The following is a 23286-nucleotide window of genomic DNA, read 5'->3' on the forward strand; positions in this document are numbered from 1 at the left end:
TTTTCTTGTTCCCGGCCCTGCATCTCCTTTCTGCATTCTCGACACGGATACCTCGTTTGGGGCCACCTCGAAGCAGACCATGGTTTCGCTGTTGCCCTAACAAGTCTGGACAGTTCCCTTTCCTTTGTACAAGGAAAAGAAAGTTCTCTGGACTTTTGGTCCTTTTATCTTATTGCCTTTGGTCTAATCTGTGCTCTAGCTATCTCGTCCCTTTTCCGTCCCGGCAGTTAAGCTGTCCCTCTCCTTTACTTGGTCAACCTCGTTTTGTACGGGCTGCCCATTAATGTCTGCCCGCGTCCAATACTCTCGCAATCGACCTTGAGCCTGAGGCTGCGAGTTTCGCCATCTTGGCTCGTGCTGCGCTGTCCTCTAGCGCGTCACTCGCTCTTAAGCGCGGTTGCAAGATGCCTCCTTATGGACTCAGACAAATTGGTTGGGCAGATGGCCGAGAGATTGTTATTCGATGAATCAGAGATATTGGAGGCACTGGGCAGAGGTGGGAGATCCTCGATCACTTTGAGAGCCCTGGCAAGAGCTGAGAGAAGGAGTCGGGCGTACAAATACAATGTCGGATGTAGAAAAGGAATACTCTTTGTACAATACTAGGTGTCGTCCCGACATTTTTGTGTCATGCTCAAATGTTTGAGCAAGGGGACGATCTCTGCTGCCGACCGTCACGTCTAACTTCATTCCTATTACGTGGTAGTCCATAAAACCTGCAGGACTTTTAGGAGTAGCACTGACGGTATGTCCATGTCTCGCTCGTTGCAGGACACCAATGGCTCATTTTTGGGCCTCCTATAATGCAGTCAGATTTGCAGTGATACGAACAGCTTGACTGCCGACTAGCTAGATCCCTTAAATCGGAACGAAACGAAAACGTGAAGTCAGCGATGGGGCAGCTACAGCAGCTGGCAGAGCAATAGACACGGATCAGCCCTCATGCCGGCACACTGTCGAATGGCTATCGTCAAGCAAGAGAGGACGGCGATGAGGACGGACCAGGGAAAGCGACCATTGATTCCATGCGTCCGGGCATGATCGCTCCTCCCGTCGTAGGCGGTGTGCGTCCAAGATAGAAAAGCAATGACGAAACATTCTTGGGATTAATCATTACGCCGGTTGATTTGATCGGCACGCAGATTGTCCGATCCACGTCTTCGAAGCTGACGGAAAGTAGCTCAGTTTGGTTTTGGCGTGCCTCAAGCAAGTCAGTGTAGGCGCGTGCTTTCCTAACCCCCATTGCGCTATTCCCATCACGCAAACGAGCCTAGTCGTTCGATCATCGCTCTCGTGAACCGTTTCGAACGATGAAGCCGTGAGTTACGTGCAGGTGTTATAACCGTCCCATGACGAAGTCCGTCCTCCGTAGAAGGGCGTTGGACTGCTGAGCAGCTGTTCACTGAGTGTAGGCATGGCGCAGCTGAGTTTGAATACACATCAGAGTGATGGCCGTGCCGTCCGCGGCCAAGACCTTGCCGTCGTCGGATCCTCTGTCAGGTCGTACGGTAGGGAGTGATCGAACGCTTCAAACTCACCTTAATGGACCAACAGAGGCCCAATAGTATAAAAACAGGGCCAGAGATGGCCGGCAATGAACATCGAGGAAAAAGGCCATGTGGATTGTCTATAGATGTCCTATCTAAGTAGGTTTGAGTAGACAATGATTTTTCCTCGTGGATTTTATTGTTTCAATTTCCCAATGCCGCTCAACTCGACTTGACTGCCCTCCTATTGCGACCGATACCAAACACATTTTAGGGTTTTGTTGCGTCGCCGTGATGGTTCGGGGTGCCGGCGAGATTGCCGTCGTGGTTGCCAGGGTAGTTGGCAACATTCTTGCCGTGGTGGGGAGCGTCGATGCTCGCCTTAGCCTGCATGACGCTGAACATCCTCGTTTGCAATGCCATTAGATGGGATTGTTGCTTCACCATGTAGTCCCAGCTGCGGAACGACATCTCTTCCGGAGTGAGGGCGTGCCTGTCCGACTCTGGTAAAACGTTTGTTCCGCGTCAACATAGTTGCACATACCTCTGCGGTTCAGATCGAGGGGCACTCTCATCATGTGGTGCCGATTTGGGAACGGCGTTCGGATCGTCGACTGTGCAACAGTATCCAGTAGTTAGCATTTCGCCGTCAAGCGGTAGGGATTAACACGGACTCCTTGGGTGCGTACCGCCATGTTGACTCATCGCGTCACCACCAGCGGCTTGTGGAACGTGAGAAACTCCACTGTTGGCCATTTTTCCTTTTTCCGCTCCGATCAATGGAATGAAGGCGAACTTGGGCTTAAATGTTGACGGAATAGATGATATATAGGCAAGAAGAGTGTTGAATAGGAGGAAAGAAGCTCAGTATAGCGAGATGGGTTATTTATAGGGGGGGTTTTCTGTAACGGTCGACGCGCTTCGGCTAGGCTGCCGTCCATCGGGCAACAGGATTTTATGCACCGCCGTCGGCTTTCAACCGACGCTGACGTAATTAAGTCGGGCTACAAATCCTCCTCACTCGAACAATTTCGATCCCGCTAGTGATCTGCTCGACGGAATATAGGATTCTTAACTTGAACATGGCTAGTAGAAACATGATCCCTGAGGGCTCCAGAGAACAGCGGACACCTCATAACTACAGCGGTTTCTTTTTATAATGCCTAATAATTCAACTGAGCTCCTACCCGAAGACCTTCCCCCTGCAAAGCGTTCAGCATCTCCCGGAGCGCGAAGAAACTGCTTCGAGCTGATAGTCGATCCTCCGCTGTCAGGCCGTCGCGCATTTTCTGGCGATTCTGAATTATATTATCCTCACAGTGTTTCAACAAGAACCGTAAGAGCCCCGGCACCTTGTGGAGATCAACTGAATAGTTGTTCTGAAATATGTCGTACGAGATGCTCTCGGCTTGCTCATCTGCCCGGAGCTCCTGATCTGATGGCTCATTTTGCCTCGCTTGGGACGCATTTTGGTAACGATTTGTTGCCGCAGGATAGCCAATACCGTTGTCGGGTGGTGAGGATGGGTAACTGATTGCAACACCATTGCCATGAATCAATCTATGCGTATCATCTGTCGTCCTGGGATTTCGTTCTAAGAGAGTGTTTTGTCCGATTGGCCCGAGTTTGTGGGATTCTCCAGCACTCAACCTTTTAGACTGACTCTGTGTTGAGTTCGGGCCAGGAGACTTATCTTCAACCGTAGGGCGTTTATGGTTTGATCTTGCCTCCTTCCCTGCAGGTAGTGCCAGAAATGCATTTTCCGGTACCAGTCTCTTGTAGCTTGTTGCATGTTGGGTAGTGGCGGTTGGTACAGCAGGAGAAACATCGGCCGACATCTCTTCGAAGCCACGTTTTTGTGGGTTGACGGCCGGAGCTGAGTGGGCTCGAGAAGATTGAGCTTGTACAGTGTCCGGAGCATCGGTACGCTTTGCTAGATAAACAACTCGGACACCTGGCTGGTGGAATGGATTAGATGTTGATGTAGGCTGAGCCGAAGATGATGCTACAGTGGGAGGAGTGGTGTCGGCTTCATTGTCATTCAACTCTCGTCGACCTTCTACGGCTCTTTCCGCCGGATTCACGGTCGATGCTCGATCATCCTCCGGATAGTCTACTATGAGTTAGCTGGAAGTTTTGCATCTGCCATTCATGAGCTCACCACCATCATCATCCTCCCCGGGAGGCTCCTCAGAGTCAACAGTCTGTCGGCGATCTCTCTTCATGCGTACATCTAATTGATTTCGACGCTGGCGTTTCAGGATCTCGAATATTTTTGGCTTGATGTCCTTGTCCTTGTCATCGGGATAGACAGGGCCTCGGCCTCTGACGGACCATAGGTCGCTTCCTTTCTTTTCGAGAAAGTCGTCCGCCAACTTTGCGAGTTGTTCATCAGTGGCATCAGCCAAACGGCCGTGCGGGAAAATTGGCGACCAGAAGTCGAAGAGCACCTTGGGAAGTACTTTCGTGTCGGTGAACCCCAACATCTGTGAGAGATTGGAGATGTTCGGCCCGCGGCCTCGCTCCAGTGTCCGACGCGGTCGAGGCATTTCCAGAACGAAACAACGACGGATGAAATACACTTCACAGTTTCAGATTAGAAACCGTGTTGATGAGAAGAAATGGGTTGAGTGTCGGTAGCTTTTGGAGAGACCGATCAGTATTTGCCAACGGGAATTTGAAAATTGCTTCAGACACCAGCAGGCAACGGCTTCGGAAGTTCTGCGGCAGTTTCGGGGCTGACGAGCAGGGGCAATGCTGTCAACTAAATACCCTGGAACAACGGCGCAACGGGGTCCCACACACACAGGGTTGACACGGGCTTGGCGCCGACTCAGCCTTGGAACGGACAGTCTAAAGTGTGCATGTGACCGCGTCGGTAAGGAATCCATAGTCGGGAATTGCCACCCGACAAAAACCCAACAAACGCCAACTCTCGAGCTCACTTGCTCACTTGCTCTCGCAGAAAGTGTCTAGCGAAATCCAAAAGACCATCTTAGGTGAAGCCAACCCACTGAACGGATGTAAAAGTTTTGGTTCTATCAGCAGAGTAGAACAGGGACAAATCGCACCATCCGTCAATTGCCGACAATACCACGGCGGGAAACTCCGTCACTTCGCGGCGACGGCTGATTGACGGACACTTCACCATTATAATCAAAGGACCGAGCACGGCAGAGTCAAAAGCAAAGAGAGCAACGTGGAAGGACGGGGGCGTCATTGCTATGATCCACCCCGATTCCGCTCACCGTGGACTAATCATGGGTGGCACTGACGTCGTTTTAGTACCACCAATGTTCTAGATTGATCGATCGGAGGCAGTTTTGGACGGATTTTCCCGCAAGGCGATTACTACTTTTGGCGCCCCGGTACCGACCAAGCTGCCGGTCAATTCAGGCTGATGCTGACACGGACGGTGGATATTTCAGAGTTCGACATAAATAAGATCTCTGAAATCTCGGCTGAAAGAGCCTTTGAGATCGTTGGGAAGCATAATTATAATGATTTGTGCAAGAAGGTCTGCTTCTGGAGCCGGTTGACGCATCGTGGACGACTCTCTCCAGTTTCAAACAGAGGCCGGCCCATAGTCAGAGCATCTCGACATCCTCCTGTGCCGACCCAAGGGGATTGCTCCAAGAATTGGCTGGACGGAGACAATCGACCCAAGAGGTAGAGGGTGAGCTCGGTGTTAACTTACCTTGTCTTGGCCGCGGGAATGATGGATTGCCAGGCGCATTCCACGTGATATGCAATCTCACCTTCCACAACGACTGGGAGGTGTTGACTGACGACGAAATATACGGCGACCCCGACGTCTTGATACTCTGTGAGAGCGGGCCGCCATTTACCGTGGCGCAAGTTGAAGGCTGAGGTCCTGATCTGCTAGATTCCTCGTGGGACAAAGTACGAGAGGAGAACAAACAGATCCGATTGACGGTGCTCTCAGATCGTATACCCCAGATTATGGAAACAGACTGGAAATACGACGGCGGCGGCGAGAGATTATTCGGTCTATTTCGAGACCTGAAAGGACAGCTGGGGTGAAAGAAAAGCAGCATTTTGGGCCTCTTCAACCCCATATTTCGCGACCCTATGTCAACATGCAGGGTTCCTCGTGGCATTCATGACAACCATTACTGGCCTTCCGCACCCCATCATGTCGCAAACGGTGTAAATCGACGATATGTTCGGTGTCATTCGAATAAAGGCCGAAAGCCTCGGGGGTTTACCACTGGGGTCTTGCCAGCCTTCTCTAGACCAACATTTACCAGCAACGACACGTCAAACTTGCGATTCATGAGTCGCGATATCTGCTCTCGCGAAGGCTTGATCCTTACACTTGATTTTGGTCGATATTGAGACAGAGCTTCGTGGTAGGCTGCCAAGTTGAAAAAGGACGTCTAATGCCCGCCGGCCATTTTGATGACATTGACTTCTATACGGAGTATTGGCTTATTTTGCAGACGCACATATGAAATAGACTTCTGGGATATAGGGGGTGCCCAAGCTCGGTAGCTTAAGAGAGAAGCTTTCTGATCCGGTTTCTGGCGTCTAGAGCCTCGACAAATTCCGCCAAACTTTCAATGTCGAACGCCGTCGTTGTCTTGCTACCCCTCGAGAACAAAACTCATATATCTATTCAGCACTCGTTCAAGGGAACTGCAAATGCATCAATGTTCCCCGTGGAAAGCACGTTTCCGGGATGGAATATATTCACAACCAACAAGGCGAAGAACATTGGCGCGGCGTCAAAGACAGACACGCACCACTCGTGGTTGTTAATGTATGTGTTCAAGCTACTGCCTGAACCGGAAGCGAACTCGACGATGCGGTACACGATGCAGTACTGTGCGGCAGTCTTAGTCGTCGACTCGAACATGTCAAAGAATCATGATGACACATACAGTGATTTAACAGCAATGAGATCTGCACAGCGTGGATTCGTGTTTTGGCGGCCTTGGAAATCCGGCAACGAGGCATGACCCAGTCAATCTTCTGCGTCGTCTGGACGGTCAAGGCAAAGAAGAAGACAATCAATGCTTGCTGGAATACCACGCCAAATGTCACGATGTGGACCCCTGTCTTGGCCGTGTTCGGTGTGCTGCTCAGAGTCAAGAGACCGCCGCCGATCTAGACGACGAATGATCTGAAGACAAAATGTCAGCCGGGGGCTGTTCTCATTGCCTTTGCAATATGGAGGTTCCCAAACATTATGTCACGGCAGACAAAGATCTTTCCCATGACGTTGCCTCCCAAGCCAAAGACCTTGGTCTTCTGCAGGAAACATCTGACCAGTCGAGAGATAACCATGTAATCAAAGGCGTTGACAAAGATCGGTGCCAGGAGAACCAGCAGGAACGGCGCATCATATGGTTCCTTGTCGGTAGGGATTCTAGCCGACTGGAATCGGAAAGCAAAGGAAGCCGTCTCCATAATCACACCGATGATGACGACCAGACAGAAGAGTTGTCGGTGGCGGAAGGCTTGGTATATGTGTGCGACCGTCGTGGCAAGGAAGAGGGCGGTAAAAATCAGCGCCGCGGCGACAGAGGGGCAGTATGGCCAAAGGTTCGAAGGGTCGTTCAGAGCTAAAGGAGTTTCATTGGTTCAGTCAAGCGTGCAAGATCGGTTGCGCGCTGATCACCACTTACGGAGACATTTGGAGGACACCATCTCGAAAGGGCCTGGTACACTGCAGAGAGTCTGGGAGGCTGGCAGGTGTGGGAGTCAGGTAGGTAGGCGTTTATTGATATGGCTGTTGTTCAGATCAAAGTTCATGATTCCCAGCATCGGTGAGGTTCTCTTATATGGAGGAGCTGGTTTCCATTTCTTCTTCTGAAACACGGCCACGGCCACAACTAGGCCATTGGAAGGAAGCGGCGTCAGCCTCTTGTCTGCCCTATCAACCAATGAACGAGTGGATAAGTGAGTGAGTGAGTGAGTGAGTGAGTGAGTGAGTGACAACCGATAAAGGCTGAGCAACCAAACCTCGACCCCGTCAGAGAATATGCCCACGCGAACGCCCAGGTAGGTCCAGGTCCATCATGCCACAGCAGGCGCACAGCAACAACATAGGTAGGCTGGTAGGCTGTGCGACAACAAAAAGCAGAAAGGGAGGAAGAAGCCAGCCTGTTGAGGAATCCCCCCTGAGATCAGCCTGTCTCGGATTTTGCATGTTTAGACGGTCAAGACAAAGGGGGGTGCGGGTAATAAATGGGGGAAGGAGGAATTGTCGAGTTCGAGTAATGATCATAATAATAATATCCATTCGAGATGCATTCCTCTTTTGGGTAGCTGCTGGCTGGCTGGGTCCGCAAAGGGCCTTTTTTTCCCATCCGGAAGCGGTTCATTTTGCGATAGGGATCCTCATCCGGTTCGGTACGCAAAGGGGTCTGTGGGTGCCCTCCGGTCGTCGTAGCAGTGCTGTATTCCGCATGTACCTTTTTGAGGGCCGTCAATGCCTAGTATGTACCTAGTTCATATCACATCGAAATACTTCTGTAGATCGATAGCGTCTTGGTTCTCTGGCGCGCTCTTGCATCATTCTCAAGGCTCTGAAGCATGAGATCAATTGAAATCTTTCTTTCCTGCGGTAGACGATGATGTCCCCCGGTTCTCTCCGTCGGCGCGTGTTGACACAAGTATCTGGTCCTTGACGGGGCGCTTCTTTGAGAGAAGGAAAGCTCCCACCGTAATGCCTTTCAAAAAAGATGGAGTCGAATTCAAGCAAGCTCACAAAGGTTGAGGAAGGAATTCTGATCAGCTTTTGTTTCCTTCCGGTTTTATGTTATTGTAGGTTTCATTGACCGACGACCATTATTGACCATTATTGACCATTATTGACCATTATTGACCATTATTGGAAGAGGGCTTCAGGAACTACATACCGTGGACGCGCATCTGCGTCTTCGTTCTCCCCCTTCTGGTCTTTTGCCAGGATAGTCGAGAATCCCCCTAAAGAGCTGAGGTTGGCCGCAAAGAGATTGCCTCCTCTGCGATATTTGAACGGGTCGTTTTGTTGGTGATCCAAAGACCGCCTCCATCCGAAGCGGTCCCAAAATGCCAGTGCTTCAGATCACCAGTTTTGACCTCCACAGACCGGGGCCTCTGAGACTCTCTCACAGCCTGCGCCATCCACTCGAAGTTCCCGATCGGCGTGTTGTCTTCGATCCACCTCGCATCGTCTGGACTCGTTCGACCGCTCAATATCCTCAATCTCATTGCCATTCCAAGCCAGAAGAAAAATAGGAAACCCAAGAGAAGGAGGGTCAAGCCAGAGAGCATGATGAGCTCCCATAAAATGTGTGTGCGTTGGGTGATGCACCCTTGTGTATCTTCCGACTGGCTGGTGTCCAGTAGGTAGTTGCCCCCTCCTGCAACCATGGTCATTGAGTTGAGAATTTGTTCCAATATACCTCCAGTACTGTTGGATGCAGGTGTGCCTGTGCCCTCGTATACGGCGCCTTGAAAGACTTCAGCCCAGTTTTGGAGAGTTTCGAGTGAGTGTATTCCCTTTTGCACGGCTTGAAGCTCTCCGTATGTGTCGTTAAGACTGCATTCGTAATTTTCCATGTGCTTCGTCTCGTTTCCAAATGCAGTGGTGTCGACAGAGAATCGCACGTCGAAGACCGTGTCAACATTCTGCCCAGCGGACGTATCGATGATCACGAGATGTGATATGTTGCCGATCGCGGCGGAGATGGCGTACGGAGTGTCATAGAGAACACCATGTTGCTGTAGACTGGCTACTATATCGTCGACTGATACATCCCATGGGTAATCTAGTTCAAGGGGATTTCTGAGACAGTGCCACTCGCCAAGCATGTCAGCAGCATCAGCGCTGAAGTCGATGGCACGGTTTGCCTTTTTGTATACTCCCTTCAAGCCATAGTTGAGCAAACTTGTCGTTTGCGCCTGTGAGACGACCGTGTATGGCGCTCCATTCCAGGGGATCTGTCCATTGAGCGTCGTTGAGACGACCAGACCGGTCCCGAATTTGCAACGGTCATGAACAGGTACCGACTGGAGGAGGGCTGATGTAAAATCCGAGCCTAGGTTCAGGAGATAGGCAAAGATCATAAGCAAGCTGAGCCACCCTCCCGGCAGTGTCTTCACCATCTGCAAAGCGTACAAGGAGTCGAAGCTGGCCAGCCAAGAAGTCATGTACGGCAGTGGAACAGTGTGTCCTTGGACAAGCCTGAGTTTTGCGCGCCCAGCGAGACATTTGGTTCCCAAAAGGTTAATGAGGATGAAAGCAGCAACAAAGAAGATCCGAAAGAATAGTCGAACATCGGAGGCAGAATAATCGAGAAGAATTCTTGCCATCTGAACTGTGAGACCATGCGTAAACAGCCACGGGAAGGCTGATTGAAAAAGATTCAGTCAGGACGAAGGCAGGTGCACGGCATTTTCTAGAGAGTCGGCACGACTTCCAGGAGGCTCTGCGGACATAAATCAGGATGGGGTGGATAAATCTCTCACCATCGTGGAATCTCCAGGATGCACCAAAAGTCCATCCCGTGTCTGGAACCAGTGTGGCTGCCTGAAGTGTTGGTTCTGGCATCTTATTTTAAGCGAGAATCGCCCGATTTGGCGAGTCGCGTGGTGTTCGGTTGAGCTAATTAGTGAATAGTGACTTACCATTAGTACAAATCCGGTCGAAGCTTGCAGGCAATCACCTCTAGTCGCCCACGCCGCATGTCTCACTGTGGAAGGCTTGCGAAAAGCTTGCGTGGACAAGAGGTCCAGATGCGTATCCACAACCAATATTGTTTTGGGCTTTTGTGCTCGCTTGGGACAAAAGTGCCGAGGGGGGGCATAAATGTTGAGGGCCTCCCTCTATCGTGGCTCAGCCTGATCTTAGATGCGATCGTCCTGTTGCCTTGATTTCCTTGCAAACCTAACCATGACTCTTGCTCTCTTGTCGAGTGTTCTTTTGAGCGGGCTCGTGAGATCTGCTGCAGCCGACACGAATGTTTTCCGTGCAAGACAGGAGGCACAGACCACGTCGGATCTCTCCTATTCGGCCTTGTATACATCCTGCACCAACTATGCAGCCACATGCCCTCCCATTCTGAGCTGTAAGCGCCTTCCCGATGTGTTCCTTTTCGAAAACCTCTCTCGGACGCTGACTGTGGGATAGCTTGCGTCGACAATTTCTGTACTTCCTGTGCTTCTTTGGGGGGCAGCCAATTCATCTCGTGTTGCGGCCAAACCACAGCAGCCAATTGCTTTTCATCCTTGTTGCTTGCTACCACGACCACGGATGAGACCACTTCTTCAGGAGCTGGGACCGCGTCAATCACAGGCGCGGCGTCAATGCCCACGGACTCGTACTCGGCCAGTTGTCTCAATGCCTTTTCAATGATCAGCTCGTGTGCTGCCGAAACTTCAGGATTCACCACGCTGGATGATGGCGGTCAAGCCAGTTGCCTGTGTTACTCGGGCGCAACTTATGACCCAGGGCCGTTCGACCAGCTGCAGAGTGCGTGTATTCCTTGGGCATCCACTGCTGATCCAGGCGGTGTTTCAGTGTATCAAGCCGCTGCGGGGCTCTGTACCCGGGTTGGGAATGTGAGGAACGCAACGGCAACAATCAGCATCACGGAGCCGCCAGCCCCAGCCCCAACCACATCAATTCCTGTGGCCACTCATACGCTGCCTTCGGTTACCACAAGTGCTCCATCGACCTCAATCCCGGCTGCAAGCGGTGCTTCCTCTAGACAAAATGTGAGTACTGTTTGGGAGAGACCAACCGTCCGCTAACTGAGCTAACAGGTTCGGACCGGCTGGCTCTTGCTTCAATTACTCTGGTTCTTCTGAAGCCCTTCTAAGCCTGCGGCTGCTTCGACTTAGGTGGATGAACTGATTGTGGGATTGGGTTGGAAGAGTGGGCTGAACCGAATGGTTACACACCCGCGGCAAGCTGATACGCAATCGTGTGACGAATTGAACCCTCACTTGGTGAACGTCCTGCCTAAAGATGTAATATTTCAAAGTAGCCCGTTGGAACAAAACCTGAGATAAACAGAATGGATTGATGACCCATTCTCGTTGATCAGTCAAATGAGCCTCGACCTTTTGACTTTGGAAGAGAGACAAGCGAGTATTAAGAGCGTGGTAAAACCAAAAGTAACACCGATGGCAGCGACACTCACGTGACATCACGTGACATGATGACTAAGATTACCGAAAATATATCTCCCGCGATCTCGAAGTGGAGGCGAGGAGGCCAGAGAGGGGTGAAAACATGGTACGGAGCAAATCTCATCCCCAGCTACTCTGATTAAGACTTGGGGATCTTGAATACCACGGCGTGGGCCAATCTCCGCAACATGTCCGGCAAGATCGATGTCACGGTTGAGTTCACGTGGGTTTGACCCCCTTCGTGCCTACGGATTGCTTTGACTGATGAAACACAAGTGGTGGCTTAGAAATACTCTTTGACAATGTTTCGAAGCACTCATTGTCGCTTGCCAATGACGCCGACGAGGGAAAGCCTCCCACCGTTAGGTACCTGGTCAAGTACCTCTGCAGCCATCTGATGAAAGATTCGAGAAAAGAGTTGTTTGTGCTCGACGGCAATGTGTAAGTAAAGACCGGACGTGTTCGTTCGGCCACAGTACTAACGCTGCGGCTGGAAGTCGACCAGGCATTCTGGTCTTGATCAACGACTCCGATTGGGAGCTCGAGGGCGAAGACAAATACGAACTCGTCAATAAAGATACTATTCTATTCGTGTCTACTCTCCACGGCGGCTGAGCATGGATAGAGCCAGGACCGGATACCACTGCCGACAATGTTGAATCTACATGTGACAGTCGGATAGACACCCTACATTGAATGATATGACCGCGAACCTTTCGAGGCTCCCATGCGACGTTGCCTCATTGCCACACCCGCCGACCATATCACACCACGTCGTGCATCCTCACCGACAGATTCTCAGAGTCTTCTGGGGTCTTGTATCCAGAACCTGGCTCCGGCGTGCTTCTCCCGGTTCTGGGGCTGGCGAGGCCACTACCCAGGCCAGGCACAGGAGTTGCAAATCCGCTGGGCGGAGCGGCCGCCTTGATTCCCTCTGGTGAGGCGGGGATGATCTCTGGAGGGAGGTTTGGAATCTTTATCCGCTTCGCCTCATTGTTGTAACTGGCGGGAATGATCTGGACTGGTGTCAGTGTCGGTTTGCGATTGACGACTTTTGGGAATTACCTCGATTATCTCGTCTCGTGGGAACGATAGGAAGGGTATGTCGGCAGCATTGCAGGCCATTAGGTACCCGTACAGCACACGGAGGACGCTCTCGTGGGCAATGATGAGAAGATCATTCTGTTCCCTTTCCAATTCGAGAATGATGGGCTCCAATCGAACTGCAACATCATGATAGGACTGCCATTGTCAGCGCCAGTAAACAGCATCTAGATGAAATTGTCCTCACCTCTGCTCTGGGGAAGCGGTGGTGGTATGGATCAAGGTCATGCTTCACCACCTCCTCGGGATATTCCTGTCGAATTCTGCGCTCCGATTTCTTTTCACACACGCCGGGATTGAGCTGACTCATCTGAGATCTCTGCCTCACTTTGAAACCTCTGGCTTCTAAGAATGCCGCAGTTTCTACAGTCCTCCGTCTCGTTGATGTCCATACGATGAGTGGTTTCAGCGGAGTGTCAATCCCTCCCTTTTCGATCAGAGCCCGTCTCTCTTCCTCTCGATGCTTGAGCAATGTCTCACTCATCTTCTTTGCATAGTCCTTGCCTTGAGGAGACAGACGTGCATCGGCCTTGAAGGACTCCTCTTCCAAAGTCGTGCCCGCACGAGCAAAATAAGTATGCCGAGATTTGATGTGTAGATTTAACAGATAGAACACAATCCGGTGCGACAGATAACCGAAGCTCGTGTTGTTGACCACTAGTCTCTCTCCTGCATTGATCATCTTGATCCAGTCGAGGTCTGGCTCCTCCATTGTCTCGAAGTGCGGGATTTTGGCAGTTACTCTGTTCAGGTAATGCTTTACTGCATCTGTCTCGGGCCATCCAATGTAGTCGGGCGAGGAGATTTTGACGCTGCGGACATTCTCCTCGATTATCCGCTGATCATCACAACTTGATTCGATAAACAGACACTTGATGTCGTGCTTCGCGAATTCCTTGGCCAGTGACCTTCGACCGGCAGACAGAGGGTTGACTGCATCGTAGATTGCAATTTGGCCGTTCTCATGGTTGAGGAAGTTGTAAATATCCTCTCTGCACTTCTTGAGGATCTTCTGTCGTAGCAGTACCGACGACGCCGAGGCGTTGACGAAGAAATAATCATCAGGGACATCCTTCCCTGGACCTACGATAGCTCTGCGATAGTCACCAAGGTGAAAAATCCTGGTTTTAACCCCGAGCCATCGTAGATACCGAGCCAACGCCACCGAGATGTGGGTCTTGCCGCGAGCAGGTAGTCCTACTGTGGTAATGGCAATCCGACCAGCATGGAACAGTCGTCCTGACTCAGTACTGTAGAGCTGAGCTGGTGCCATCTCGGTTTTCTCCGGGAGGTCATGGATTGCGTCGATAAAGGTGCTCGACTTCCGTCGGTAGCGAGGCGAATTGACCGCCGACTCGGCGGTTAGCAGAGTATCCATGGTGAACGATGAGCTTTGCGAAGGAGGTCTAAGAGAAATGGTAATTGCCAACCAGGCTCAGGCGTATTAATGCTGACCAGACGATTATGGAGTCTCAACTGCTCGTCCGCACGGGCCTACGGAACTCGTTGATTTTGCTCAATGTTCGGTTCCAGCTCGGTCCCGTTTGTTGGCAAGCTGTTAGCGGGAAGCGCGATATCTTTCTTCCTGTATCTATACACCCACAACAGACATTAGCTGGATATCGTCATAAGTATCGAGACTCGATCTAACAAGCTCTTTATGAAGGATGAATGACTGTCGAGGCACCGGGGCAACCGAAGCAAGTCGTGCGGGTCATTTGATAAGGCAAAAAGTATGGACAGCATGAAGACCGCCGAGGTACTGGGTAGTTGCCGCCTGGTCTCGAATTTCCACTCTCTTCCTCCCATTGGCCATGGTCTAGCGTGTGAGTTCAAAGCGGCGATCAATCTGCCAATTGGTCCCATTTGCATGCTTGGCACGGGCTGCCCGCGGACGACTTGCCTTCTACGGAGTTACAGGCTCATTTCTTCATGGATTTCCCTGCGCCTGCAAAAAGTCAAGCTCCAACAGACAGCAAATCATTGCGGTCACGGGAGCATCTTTCAGCTCATCAATTCTCTTCCTTTTCTTCCTTCCCGATTTTGATCGATCCCTCAATCCTTCCACGGCCGAGAGTCCCCTTCTCAGACGGTTGGTAGCACTTGCAGAAGTGCTGCACTCCCAGCCTCAAACATGTCGGTCGCGGTCGAGGAGAAGTCATCATCGACGTCTACATGGTCCTTCTTAACAGACAATGCCATCGCCGCAACCATCGCAGACTCTTACTCTAATCTTTCGGCGAAAAGGAAGCTCTTAGGCCTCGAGAATCCCGGAACGGTCGATAATATCGCGCGCGAAGTTCAGAAGGATGTTCTCCTGTCGAATTTCATGTTCTCCGGCTTGCGCTGCGACTTACAGAAGGTCTTCAGCATAAATCCTCTATTTCGCCTACAACATGGCTTCGCAATGGGTTCCCAAGCTCTACCGCCGTGGCAACTAATGGCCTTGTATGGCACTTCTGATGTACGTGTCCCTTTCTTTCGATTTCGCGATGAGGAGCACCTAATCCGACTGACCGTTATGATAGATTTTCATGCAAGCCGCCTACTCGAGCGACCGATCTTTGACGGCCTGGGGAAACCTCAGATGGACTCCACGATTCGTGACCAAGACGCAGACCTCGATTGACCCACGACAGACCCAGACCATGGTGCAAATCGAGAACGAATACACGGGTGATGATTTTTCGGCATCGATCAAGGCCCTCAGCCCATCTGTCATGGAAGGTGGCCTCACCGGCATCTTCATCGGAAGTTACCTGCAATCAATTACACCAAAGCTGGCATTGGGTCTTGAGGGTGTGTGGCAGCGACCCGCATTGAACAGCAAACCGGAGACTGCGTTGTCGTACTGTGCGAGATACAAGAGTACAGACTGGATTGCCAGTGCACAATGGCTGAGCCAAGGCTCATTGGGAGTTACATACTGGAGACGATTGACCGACAAGGTCGAGGCCGGCGTTGATTGTCAACTGCAATTTGCTCCCGGCATGGGTGCCAGCATGTTTGGAGGCGTTCGACGAGAAGGCACTACAACTGTTGGTCTCAAATACAGCTTTACCAACTCGGTCTACCGTGCGCAAGTCGACAGCACTGGAAAATTTGGCGTTGTGCTAGAGAGGCGGGTTGCACCTCCGGTGACATTGACTTTCGCCGCCGAGATCGATCAGTGGAAGGTAAGTTTTGATTGATCTCTGATCAAATTATTCCCCATGTCATGCCGGACAGTAACTGAGTTCCATGCAGAACACCCACAAGCTTGGCGTCGCTGTCTCACTCGAAGGTGCTCCGGAAGAATTGCAGGAAATCATGGAACGTCCAGAGAATCAGAGCGCCATTCCGCCGCCTATTTAGTGAGCTTTGCGGCATAGCTTCAACACGCTCTTCGAAAATGTTTTACTACCTCTCCTCTTCACTCTCAAGCCAGTACCTTCGACAAGATTTGACGCCTCAGGGGTTTCATACATTGGTGCAGTGAGCAGATCATGAAGACATGGCAAAGACCCACCCTCATTCATGCCAGACCTGTTCACGACTGGCGACTCTGCCAGTTTTGGAATCTTTCCTCCCGTTCAAGGCGACATCAAAGGAGGAGTGTTGAAATAGCTCACTTGTCTCTGTGTATCTGTATGTATGGGCAGAAAGATCATGCCGAAGTTGGGTGAGCGAAACGTGTTTGGTCTGGGATGGCCACCCTCGCAAGATGAGACTCGACCACGAAATCTAACAATACTGCATCATAGAAAAAAGAAGGCCTGTATCAATAAAACCAGCTGCTGGAGTTTTGTGACTGCTTTTGGACAGAACCTCTTCGCCAGTGACCAAACATCTTCTGTTGTGCATGTTGGTACAGACAGTGATTAAGTGAATGCTTTTGCCCGCTGAATTCGATAAGTGTGCTCGTTTGTGAACTCCATGATTTCCCTTAACGATGCATTACGTTTCGGTTTCTACCATAGAAGTGATTTTGAGCCAGATGATTTCTGACAATAGCACAGCCTCTCCTTACGGTCCGTAGTTGGGTCGTGCTTTCGGATGTTCTTGCCAGCGCCGGCTGATTGTGGCCGCTGCAGGGCCACCGTCGCTATTGAGAAGAGAAGAAGAAGCTGAGGCAAGAGGACCTGGGCCATTCTCGATTCAACTGCCACCGATTCGACTTCTCCCTTAGATCGAGCGCAGAGGCACCGGCACCAGTGTCCCTGAGCACGACAGCAGCGGGAAAACAGTGGTGTGAATGATACAGACCACCTTTCTCATCGACGGCAGACACTACAGCCTAGCGACGCAGTCGTCAGTGCGAAGAATGATCGGGGAGCCTGGTAAATCGAATTCCGTCACGTCTTGATGCGGGACATTTTCGTGGCCGAGCTACAAGTACTTGTAAATAGGACACGAAGCCCCGGATGCCTTCCGATCTAGACTCATGCCAATAATACATTCATGGGGATTTGGATTATTTGGATGAGGTGGAAGAACGAGTGGGCCACCCACATAGATGCCTCGAGTCGTCATTCTTTTCCGGAGTTCAACTCCACTGGCTGCTGGTTGGCGTAGCCGGAGCGAAAAGGCGAATGACGGATGCATCAAGTGCAGACGGGGTTGCATGCATGGCTGGCCAGAGGGCAGGGCGACATCTGACACTCATCCACAATTGGGCTCTTGCATAGAGCGCTAAACAGGACAGAATGGTTGCTGGTTCCCACTGGTCTCGAAGACGCCTCCTTGCTTCAGTAGCCCCCTTTTGCCCCCTTCAACAAATTCTGCTGCAGCTTATGTTCGACTTGAATGGATGGGCCGGGCTGTGGGTGATGCATCGTGAAGATTGAGGGTCTTGTGTTCTCTGGCCAGTATAACTATGGTTGGCGGATCTGGATCAAGCGCCGGGAGCAAATACGAGATGTTCCTTGGTGAGTTTTGTATCCTATTGCACGAGATATCAGATCCTGGTTTGCAGGATCATTTGTTCAGCGGACAATTGATGTTCGACAGCCTTGTGGGAAAGACCAAGTACCCTGTCTATTGGCGGTCCAGTCAGGCTGAGAAGGAGTCGAGTCAACTTTGGCTTAGACGGACTGATCCTGCGAAAGTCGAACTGTCGAACCCACACAAGATGTCGATACGACCTCATGTGTGGCCAAAACAAGTTACGAAGAATATGCACGGGTGAAAATGAGGCGAGATGACAGCTGGGGGCATGCACGGCGCATGTGGTGACCGAAACGAACTTAGAATTTGACTCCCCAAAGCTGGCAAGCAGGCGAGCAGGTTACTGGACCCCTGTTCAGCCTTCCCCTTGGAATGTAATTGAAGTCGAAAGCGGAAAGTCTGGCTGATGGTGTAACACAGCATGCGAGTACTCGTAGCTAGCTACGGAGTAGAGGTAAGGTAATTTTGTTCATGCACATCATCTTTGGGTAGGTGGACGCGGGAGGTAAAAGAGTTGGTGCCCTCTACCGACCATGATTAGTCTATCCGGATCCCAGATCGACAAGAGGGATCATGTGTGCAACTCGGTCTTTCCAGTCTCGCAATAGGAAATAGGGGCAATACTGGATGGCAACGCGGCTGTGCACGTAAATGGATAGATTTTCGATGGAAGGCCTTGGTCAGCCTACGAGGTAGTTTGAGCCCAGCCGCTGTACTTGTATTTGGTTCGCATCGAAAGTTTTCTGACCTCGCACTGTCTCGTGCTTTCATCGTTTCGGATGCTGATCTTGCCCTTGATGCCTGTTGGTGTGTTGAAAATTGGCCACTCTCGGACAGGTCATGTTGGTGGTGGCAAGGCTCGGACCTGAGCGTGCTGATATTGTTTAATCTCACCAGACAATTGCTCGCCTGCAGCAACCACGACGTTCCCGTTGGATGGGTCGTGGTGCCTTGAGCTCCAATTTGGCGGCAGTTACTCGAATTCACGTCCGCTAAGGACCGGATTGTTTTGAATTCTAGGAACTAGTACAAAGCATACCTAAAGGGACGTATCCCTCCTCCAGAGTCAGGGATGGTCATGGCTCCTGTCTCCGTACCTTACAAGTACTTGCATACGTGACAGCTATGGTCGAGTCTCGCTTGCGAGCTGAAGCGCAGTTCAGTAGTCAAGGCCCTTTTTTTTTAGAGTTCCGGAATGCTCTAAGCGTATGCTGGATGACGTTTTGGCATGTGTGGGCGCCGCAAATTAGTCCTTGGCCTGGGATCAACCATGCTACCCAGTACTGTACATGGGACAGGTTTGTCGAGCGCGAGCCGTTGCACCCCTGCCCACCGCGAGACTGGTAGATTGCTTGCCCCGTGCGATGCCTGCCACCATTTCGATCATCATGACCAGTGCCACTCAAGCTTCTCTGTGGTGAACTGGAGGTGGTCAATCGGCAGGATCTAGCAGCACAGGGCAACAAGAGCCGTGACCTTGATCGTGTATTTGGACGCAGGGCCTGGTCGCCCCGAACTTGCATGAAGAATATGTCGTGTCACTCTGATGAGAAGAGATTCCGGGAAGCACACAGGCGCCGGCGAGGGCGGGTGGTGAGACCACAAGTCAGAGATCAACAAGCGAGAACGGTGATTCATTGGCCGTCCCGCCGGGGAGTTGATCAGAGACCACACAGCTTGTAGGAGCACGTGGAGGGGGGGCGTCTTTTGTCCAACCTCCCTGTTTGAGGAAGGAGATGGGGAGCCCTTGGCAACAAAATAAATATCACAGTCAAGCACAGTCCAGGGAAGCCTTCAAAAGAAGTGGTATAAGTTGAGATCTGGCTGGTGGATTCTGCCGTGAGGTCTAGGGCCTGGTGGCTTGCTGCAATAATAATACTCGGAGCTTAGCTGGAGGGGCAAGTTGACGGCAAGCCGGGGGGGGAGTCGAGTGGATCTGGATCCTTTGCGGGCGAGCCTAACAGGCGATTTGTGCAAGGTGAATGGGCCCCCAGTTAGCATGCAGAGTTAATGGAGATGGAGCTCCAGCGCAATGGAGACATGATGCAGTATAGCCGGCGGCAGGGCCTTTCACAAGGCATCATCTGACCTGCAACCTCTTCTTTCTTCATGGCTTTATTGAATGTCAATGGCCTTTTCTGGGTTTTGATGCCCGCTCTGGGTCTCGCCTATTCCGTCCCAACCTCAGTGTGTCTTTGCTGCTCTTGATCCCACTGGCCGTGCCATTGTCCAGGGGAGTTTCGAGACCCGTCCAAAGTCGACCCCTTGCCCCGGGTGCCGAACCAGCGGCCAAGGAAAAGGTGGAAAGAGGCGAGGGATCTCGTGGTCAGCATCATCGGACATGTGACGGAAAAAGTTCTTTGCGGACGGTGGTGACATGAATGACATGGAGATTGCTCTTTGGATCTGATTATCTGAAACGAGGTGAAGCAGGCAGGGGCAGGATGACAGTGCTCACATACCAAGGTGATCAACTCTTGACAGCGCAGTCAAAGGCGTGAGTGCATGGGTTGAATGAGTGAGTGCAAGGTGAGTCGTGAGTGAATGGAGGGATGGAGGTGGATGGCAGGATGAATAATTGGCCCCCTCTGTTTCCCTGCTCGCCTGCCCCTCGCCGCCCTCGCCGCCCTTCGCCCTCTGCAGTCTGCAGGCTCTGCTGCTCGTGGTGCTTTTAGGGGTCCTGGGTTCTGGCGCTGCGCCTGCATCTGAACTCACGCGGCACCTACGCCTTAAGTTAGATGCGCTAAGCTCGCCCAAGTAATAATGCAAAGTGCTACGGCAACCTGACCTGTGAACCGCTGGTGAACTTGAACCTAACCAGTTAACAGATTCTTATTATTATTCCTGGTTCTCCTGCGCTGCACTTTCCTCCTCCTCGACCTCATTTCTGGCTGACCCGAACGTGAAGTCGCCGCTGCAAAACTGCAAAAGTTCCCTTTGCCTGGCCTCCATCTCCATCTCAATCTCGACCTCTTCTTCGCCTCTGCTTCCTCTTTCCCCGTCTTCCCCTAGACTCATCCATTTGGCCCTTTCAACCATCCTATTTTCCTCACCAACACGCCCTATTTTCTCATCCTTAACTCGCCTGCTGTACACTCCCACCTCGACACGAGTGTTTCCTCCTTTCTCTCCCTATCCCACGGTACTTGTCCCTCCCTCTTCGTCCACTGATCTACTGGCCTAATCAACGCCTCCAGCAACCCCAGTTTCATCATAGCGGCGCAAGTTTCCACACCTCATTTCGAAAGCCTCACCAACTACGCAAAGTGGGGAAATTAGCGCTTCGTCCGCCAAACCCAGCCCAACCCTCCTCCCTCCTCCTCCTCACCTGCATCGCATACCTATCCCTCGTCTTCGTCCCCTCGACCATCTCTCCTCTCGAGTCTCGATATCGGCTGTCCTCGTGGTCGTTGCCATTTTGACGCCCTTCGAACTCAAGGCGTTGTCCGACGTTCCTTTTGCTCTCATTCTCTTGCATTACACCTCTCCCTCCTCGCGCCTGTCGTGGAACAGTGTTGCTGTCCTCCCCTTCCAACGACACCGTCGCCAAAGTGGATTCCAGATACCCTTAATCCTCGACTATGTCACAAAACAGGCCCGGTGGAGTGTTCTCTGGCTTGCGCATGGGTGGTACGTTTCCTTGTGCTACTTGACACAATCACGAGAGTAGCAGCCTTCGCAGAGCACGTGCGCTGACACATTTTTTCAGAGGTGGTGCGTGAAAAGGTGCAGGATGGCCTCACCGGAGAAACAAGAGAGATGCAATATACCCAGTGCAAGATTGTCGGCAACGGTTCCTTCGGTGTGGTCTTCCAGACAAAGTTGTCGCCCAGCGGAGAGGATGCTGCGATCAAGCGGGTGCTTCAAGACAAGCGGTTCAAGGTAACATCCCTACTCCATTTTGCGGTCCCTTCTCTCCCCAGCAAGCACTGACTGTCGCCAGAATCGCGAGCTGCAGATCATGCGGATTGTCCGACACCCCAACATTGTCGAATTGAAGGCGTTTTACTACTCGAACGGTGAACGGGTATGGGACACTCACAGCCCTCCACTTGGCCCTTGATCGTAATCCTAACCAAAGCTGTGGTAATAGAAAGACGAAGTCTACCTCAACTTAGTCCTCGAGTACGTCCCCGAGACCGTGTATAGAGCCTCTCGATACTTCAACAAGATGAAGACTACGATGCCCATCTTGGAGGTCAAACTCTACATCTACCAGCTATTCCGCTCGCTGGCATACATCCACTCTCAAGGCATATGTCACCGGGACATCAAGCCACAAAACTTGTTACTCGATCCAGCCACCGGAGTGCTGAAGCTGTGCGATTTTGGGAGTGCAAAGATCTTGGTGGAAAACGAGCCAAATGTCTCGTATATTTGCTCTCGATATTACCGCGCCCCCGAGCTGATCTTCGGCGCCACGAATTACACAACCAAGATTGGTATGTACACATTGGCGGTAGCTGTGCCTTTGCATACCTCGCGTACTGATCAGAAGTAGATGTCTGGTCCACCGGTTGCGTCATGGCAGAGTTGATGTTGGGTCAACCCCTCTTTCCTGGCGAGTCGGGCATCGACCAACTTGTTGAGATCATCAAGGTCCTCGGCACGCCCACCAGAGATCAAATCCGCACCATGAATCCAAATTACATGGAGCACAAGTTCCCTCAGATCAAGCCTCATCCCTTCAACAAAGTCTTCCGGAAAGCATCTCCCGATGCGATTGACCTAATTTCGGCGCTTTTGGAATACACGCCAACTCAGCGATTGTCCGCCATCGATGCGATGTGCCAGCCGTTCTTTGACGAATTGAGAGACCCGAACACTCGTCTCCCCGACTCACGCCATGCCGGTGGTGCTTCGCGCGAGCTTCCACCCCTCTTTGATTTCTCTCGACACGGTTCGTACCCGACCAATGTCTTTTCACTTTGCCTGGTTACACGAGACTAACTGACGCAACAGAGTTGTCGATTGCACCTCACCTCAACAGCAAGCTTGTCCCACCGCATGCGCGAACACTTCTAGCATCCCGAGGGATTGACTTGGATAACTTCACCCCAATGACAAAAGAAGAGATGATGGCACGACTTGATTGATTTGAGGCGCTGCCCCCAACTTGTAACGACGTGACGCTGAGGAGGATTTTGTGCGTTGATATGTCCATCATTGCATACATGTTTCGTTTGGCGTCCGCGCCAACATGCGCCGAGAGACTCCTACAGGTAGCATTCCAGTCATCATGTGTCTACATGGATATCTTAGCGTGGGAGCAAAGATATCGGTCACGAAAAGGCAACGGCTTTTTGCATGCAGGTCAGCAAAATGGGCTGGGCTGGCGGTTCGCTGGTTGACGACCCTGAAAAAAGGGATGAGGATGAGCTGAGCGTTTTACAAAAATTGGACCTCTTTGTGGCCTGGCAGGGAAAGTGTGCTCTGGCCATAGGGTCCATCATGTCTGAGCTTATGAAACGAACTGGGCGGGTTGAAACTGAAGGGGCTGGGAGGCTCACACGACTTTGGCAGCTGGCTATTGTGCTCAGAATATGCGTGCAAGCTGTGCCTCTATTGCTACTGCGTCCGCGTACACCACCACAAGGAAGAGGAGGCAATGCCTTCTAGACAA

The 23286-nt window shown here is 51.6% G+C and overlaps 9 protein-coding genes across 9 annotated transcripts; 3 read left to right on the forward strand and 6 right to left on the reverse strand.

Annotated features, from left to right (window-relative positions):
- Positions 1 to 1757: 1757 nt before the first annotated feature.
- On the reverse strand, positions 1758 to 2243 carry A1O5_04524 (uncharacterized protein; the record flags this gene model as incomplete). The annotated part of the gene is made up of 3 exons (XM_007745129.1): positions 1758 to 1980; positions 2032 to 2101; positions 2177 to 2243. 3 exons carry the CDS (start codon positions 2241 to 2243, stop codon positions 1758 to 1760), a joined length of 360 nt encoding a protein of 119 aa, XP_007743319.1.
- A 407-nt stretch (positions 2244 to 2650) lies between these two features.
- A1O5_04525 (uncharacterized protein) lies at positions 2651 to 4036 on the reverse strand (the record flags this gene model as incomplete). The annotated part of the gene is made up of 2 exons (XM_007745130.1): positions 2651 to 3600; positions 3649 to 4036. The coding sequence occupies 2 exons, from the start codon at positions 4034 to 4036 to the stop codon at positions 2651 to 2653; spliced, it is 1338 nt and encodes a 445-aa protein (XP_007743320.1).
- Positions 4037 to 6126: 2090 nt separating this feature from the next.
- A1O5_04526 (uncharacterized protein) lies at positions 6127 to 6366 on the reverse strand (the record flags this gene model as incomplete). Its single annotated transcript, XM_007745131.1, has 1 exon — positions 6127 to 6366. The coding sequence occupies one exon, from the start codon at positions 6364 to 6366 to the stop codon at positions 6127 to 6129; it is 240 nt and encodes a 79-aa protein (XP_007743321.1).
- Positions 6367 to 6647: 281 nt separating this feature from the next.
- Positions 6648 to 7160, reverse strand: A1O5_04527 (uncharacterized protein; the record flags this gene model as incomplete). The annotated part of the gene is made up of 2 exons (XM_007745132.1): positions 6648 to 7075; positions 7139 to 7160. The coding sequence occupies 2 exons, from the start codon at positions 7158 to 7160 to the stop codon at positions 6648 to 6650; spliced, it is 450 nt and encodes a 149-aa protein (XP_007743322.1).
- A 1281-nt stretch (positions 7161 to 8441) lies between these two features.
- On the reverse strand, positions 8442 to 9812 carry A1O5_04528 (uncharacterized protein; the record flags this gene model as incomplete). Its single annotated transcript, XM_007745133.1, has 1 exon — positions 8442 to 9812. The coding sequence occupies one exon, from the start codon at positions 9810 to 9812 to the stop codon at positions 8442 to 8444; it is 1371 nt and encodes a 456-aa protein (XP_007743323.1).
- A 2009-nt stretch (positions 9813 to 11821) lies between these two features.
- Positions 11822 to 12248, forward strand: A1O5_04529 (ubiquitin-like modifier 1; the record flags this gene model as incomplete). Its single annotated transcript, XM_007745134.1, has 3 exons — positions 11822 to 11856; positions 11910 to 12074; positions 12131 to 12248. 3 exons carry the CDS (start codon positions 11822 to 11824, stop codon positions 12246 to 12248), a joined length of 318 nt encoding a protein of 105 aa, XP_007743324.1.
- A 149-nt stretch (positions 12249 to 12397) lies between these two features.
- A1O5_04530 (elongator complex protein 2) lies at positions 12398 to 14115 on the reverse strand (the record flags this gene model as incomplete). The annotated part of the gene is made up of 3 exons (XM_007745135.1): positions 12398 to 12649; positions 12699 to 12875; positions 12925 to 14115. 3 exons carry the CDS (start codon positions 14113 to 14115, stop codon positions 12398 to 12400), a joined length of 1620 nt encoding a protein of 539 aa, XP_007743325.1.
- A 756-nt stretch (positions 14116 to 14871) lies between these two features.
- A1O5_04531 (mitochondrial import receptor subunit TOM40) lies at positions 14872 to 16091 on the forward strand (the record flags this gene model as incomplete). The annotated part of the gene is made up of 3 exons (XM_007745136.1): positions 14872 to 15201; positions 15266 to 15913; positions 15984 to 16091. 3 exons carry the CDS (start codon positions 14872 to 14874, stop codon positions 16089 to 16091), a joined length of 1086 nt encoding a protein of 361 aa, XP_007743326.1.
- A 5153-nt stretch (positions 16092 to 21244) lies between these two features.
- On the forward strand, positions 21245 to 22759 carry A1O5_04532 (CMGC/GSK protein kinase; the record flags this gene model as incomplete). The annotated part of the gene is made up of 6 exons (XM_007745137.1): positions 21245 to 21293; positions 21373 to 21545; positions 21607 to 21690; positions 21757 to 22105; positions 22162 to 22563; positions 22626 to 22759. 6 exons carry the CDS (start codon positions 21245 to 21247, stop codon positions 22757 to 22759), a joined length of 1191 nt encoding a protein of 396 aa, XP_007743327.1.
- Positions 22760 to 23286: the final 527 nt, after the last annotated feature.

The sequence above is a fragment of the Cladophialophora psammophila genome, assembly GCF_000585535.1.
Source record: "Cladophialophora psammophila CBS 110553 chromosome Unknown aczJe-supercont1.6, whole genome shotgun sequence".
In the NCBI taxonomy this organism is placed as follows: Eukaryota; Fungi; Ascomycota; class Eurotiomycetes; order Chaetothyriales; family Herpotrichiellaceae; genus Cladophialophora; species Cladophialophora psammophila.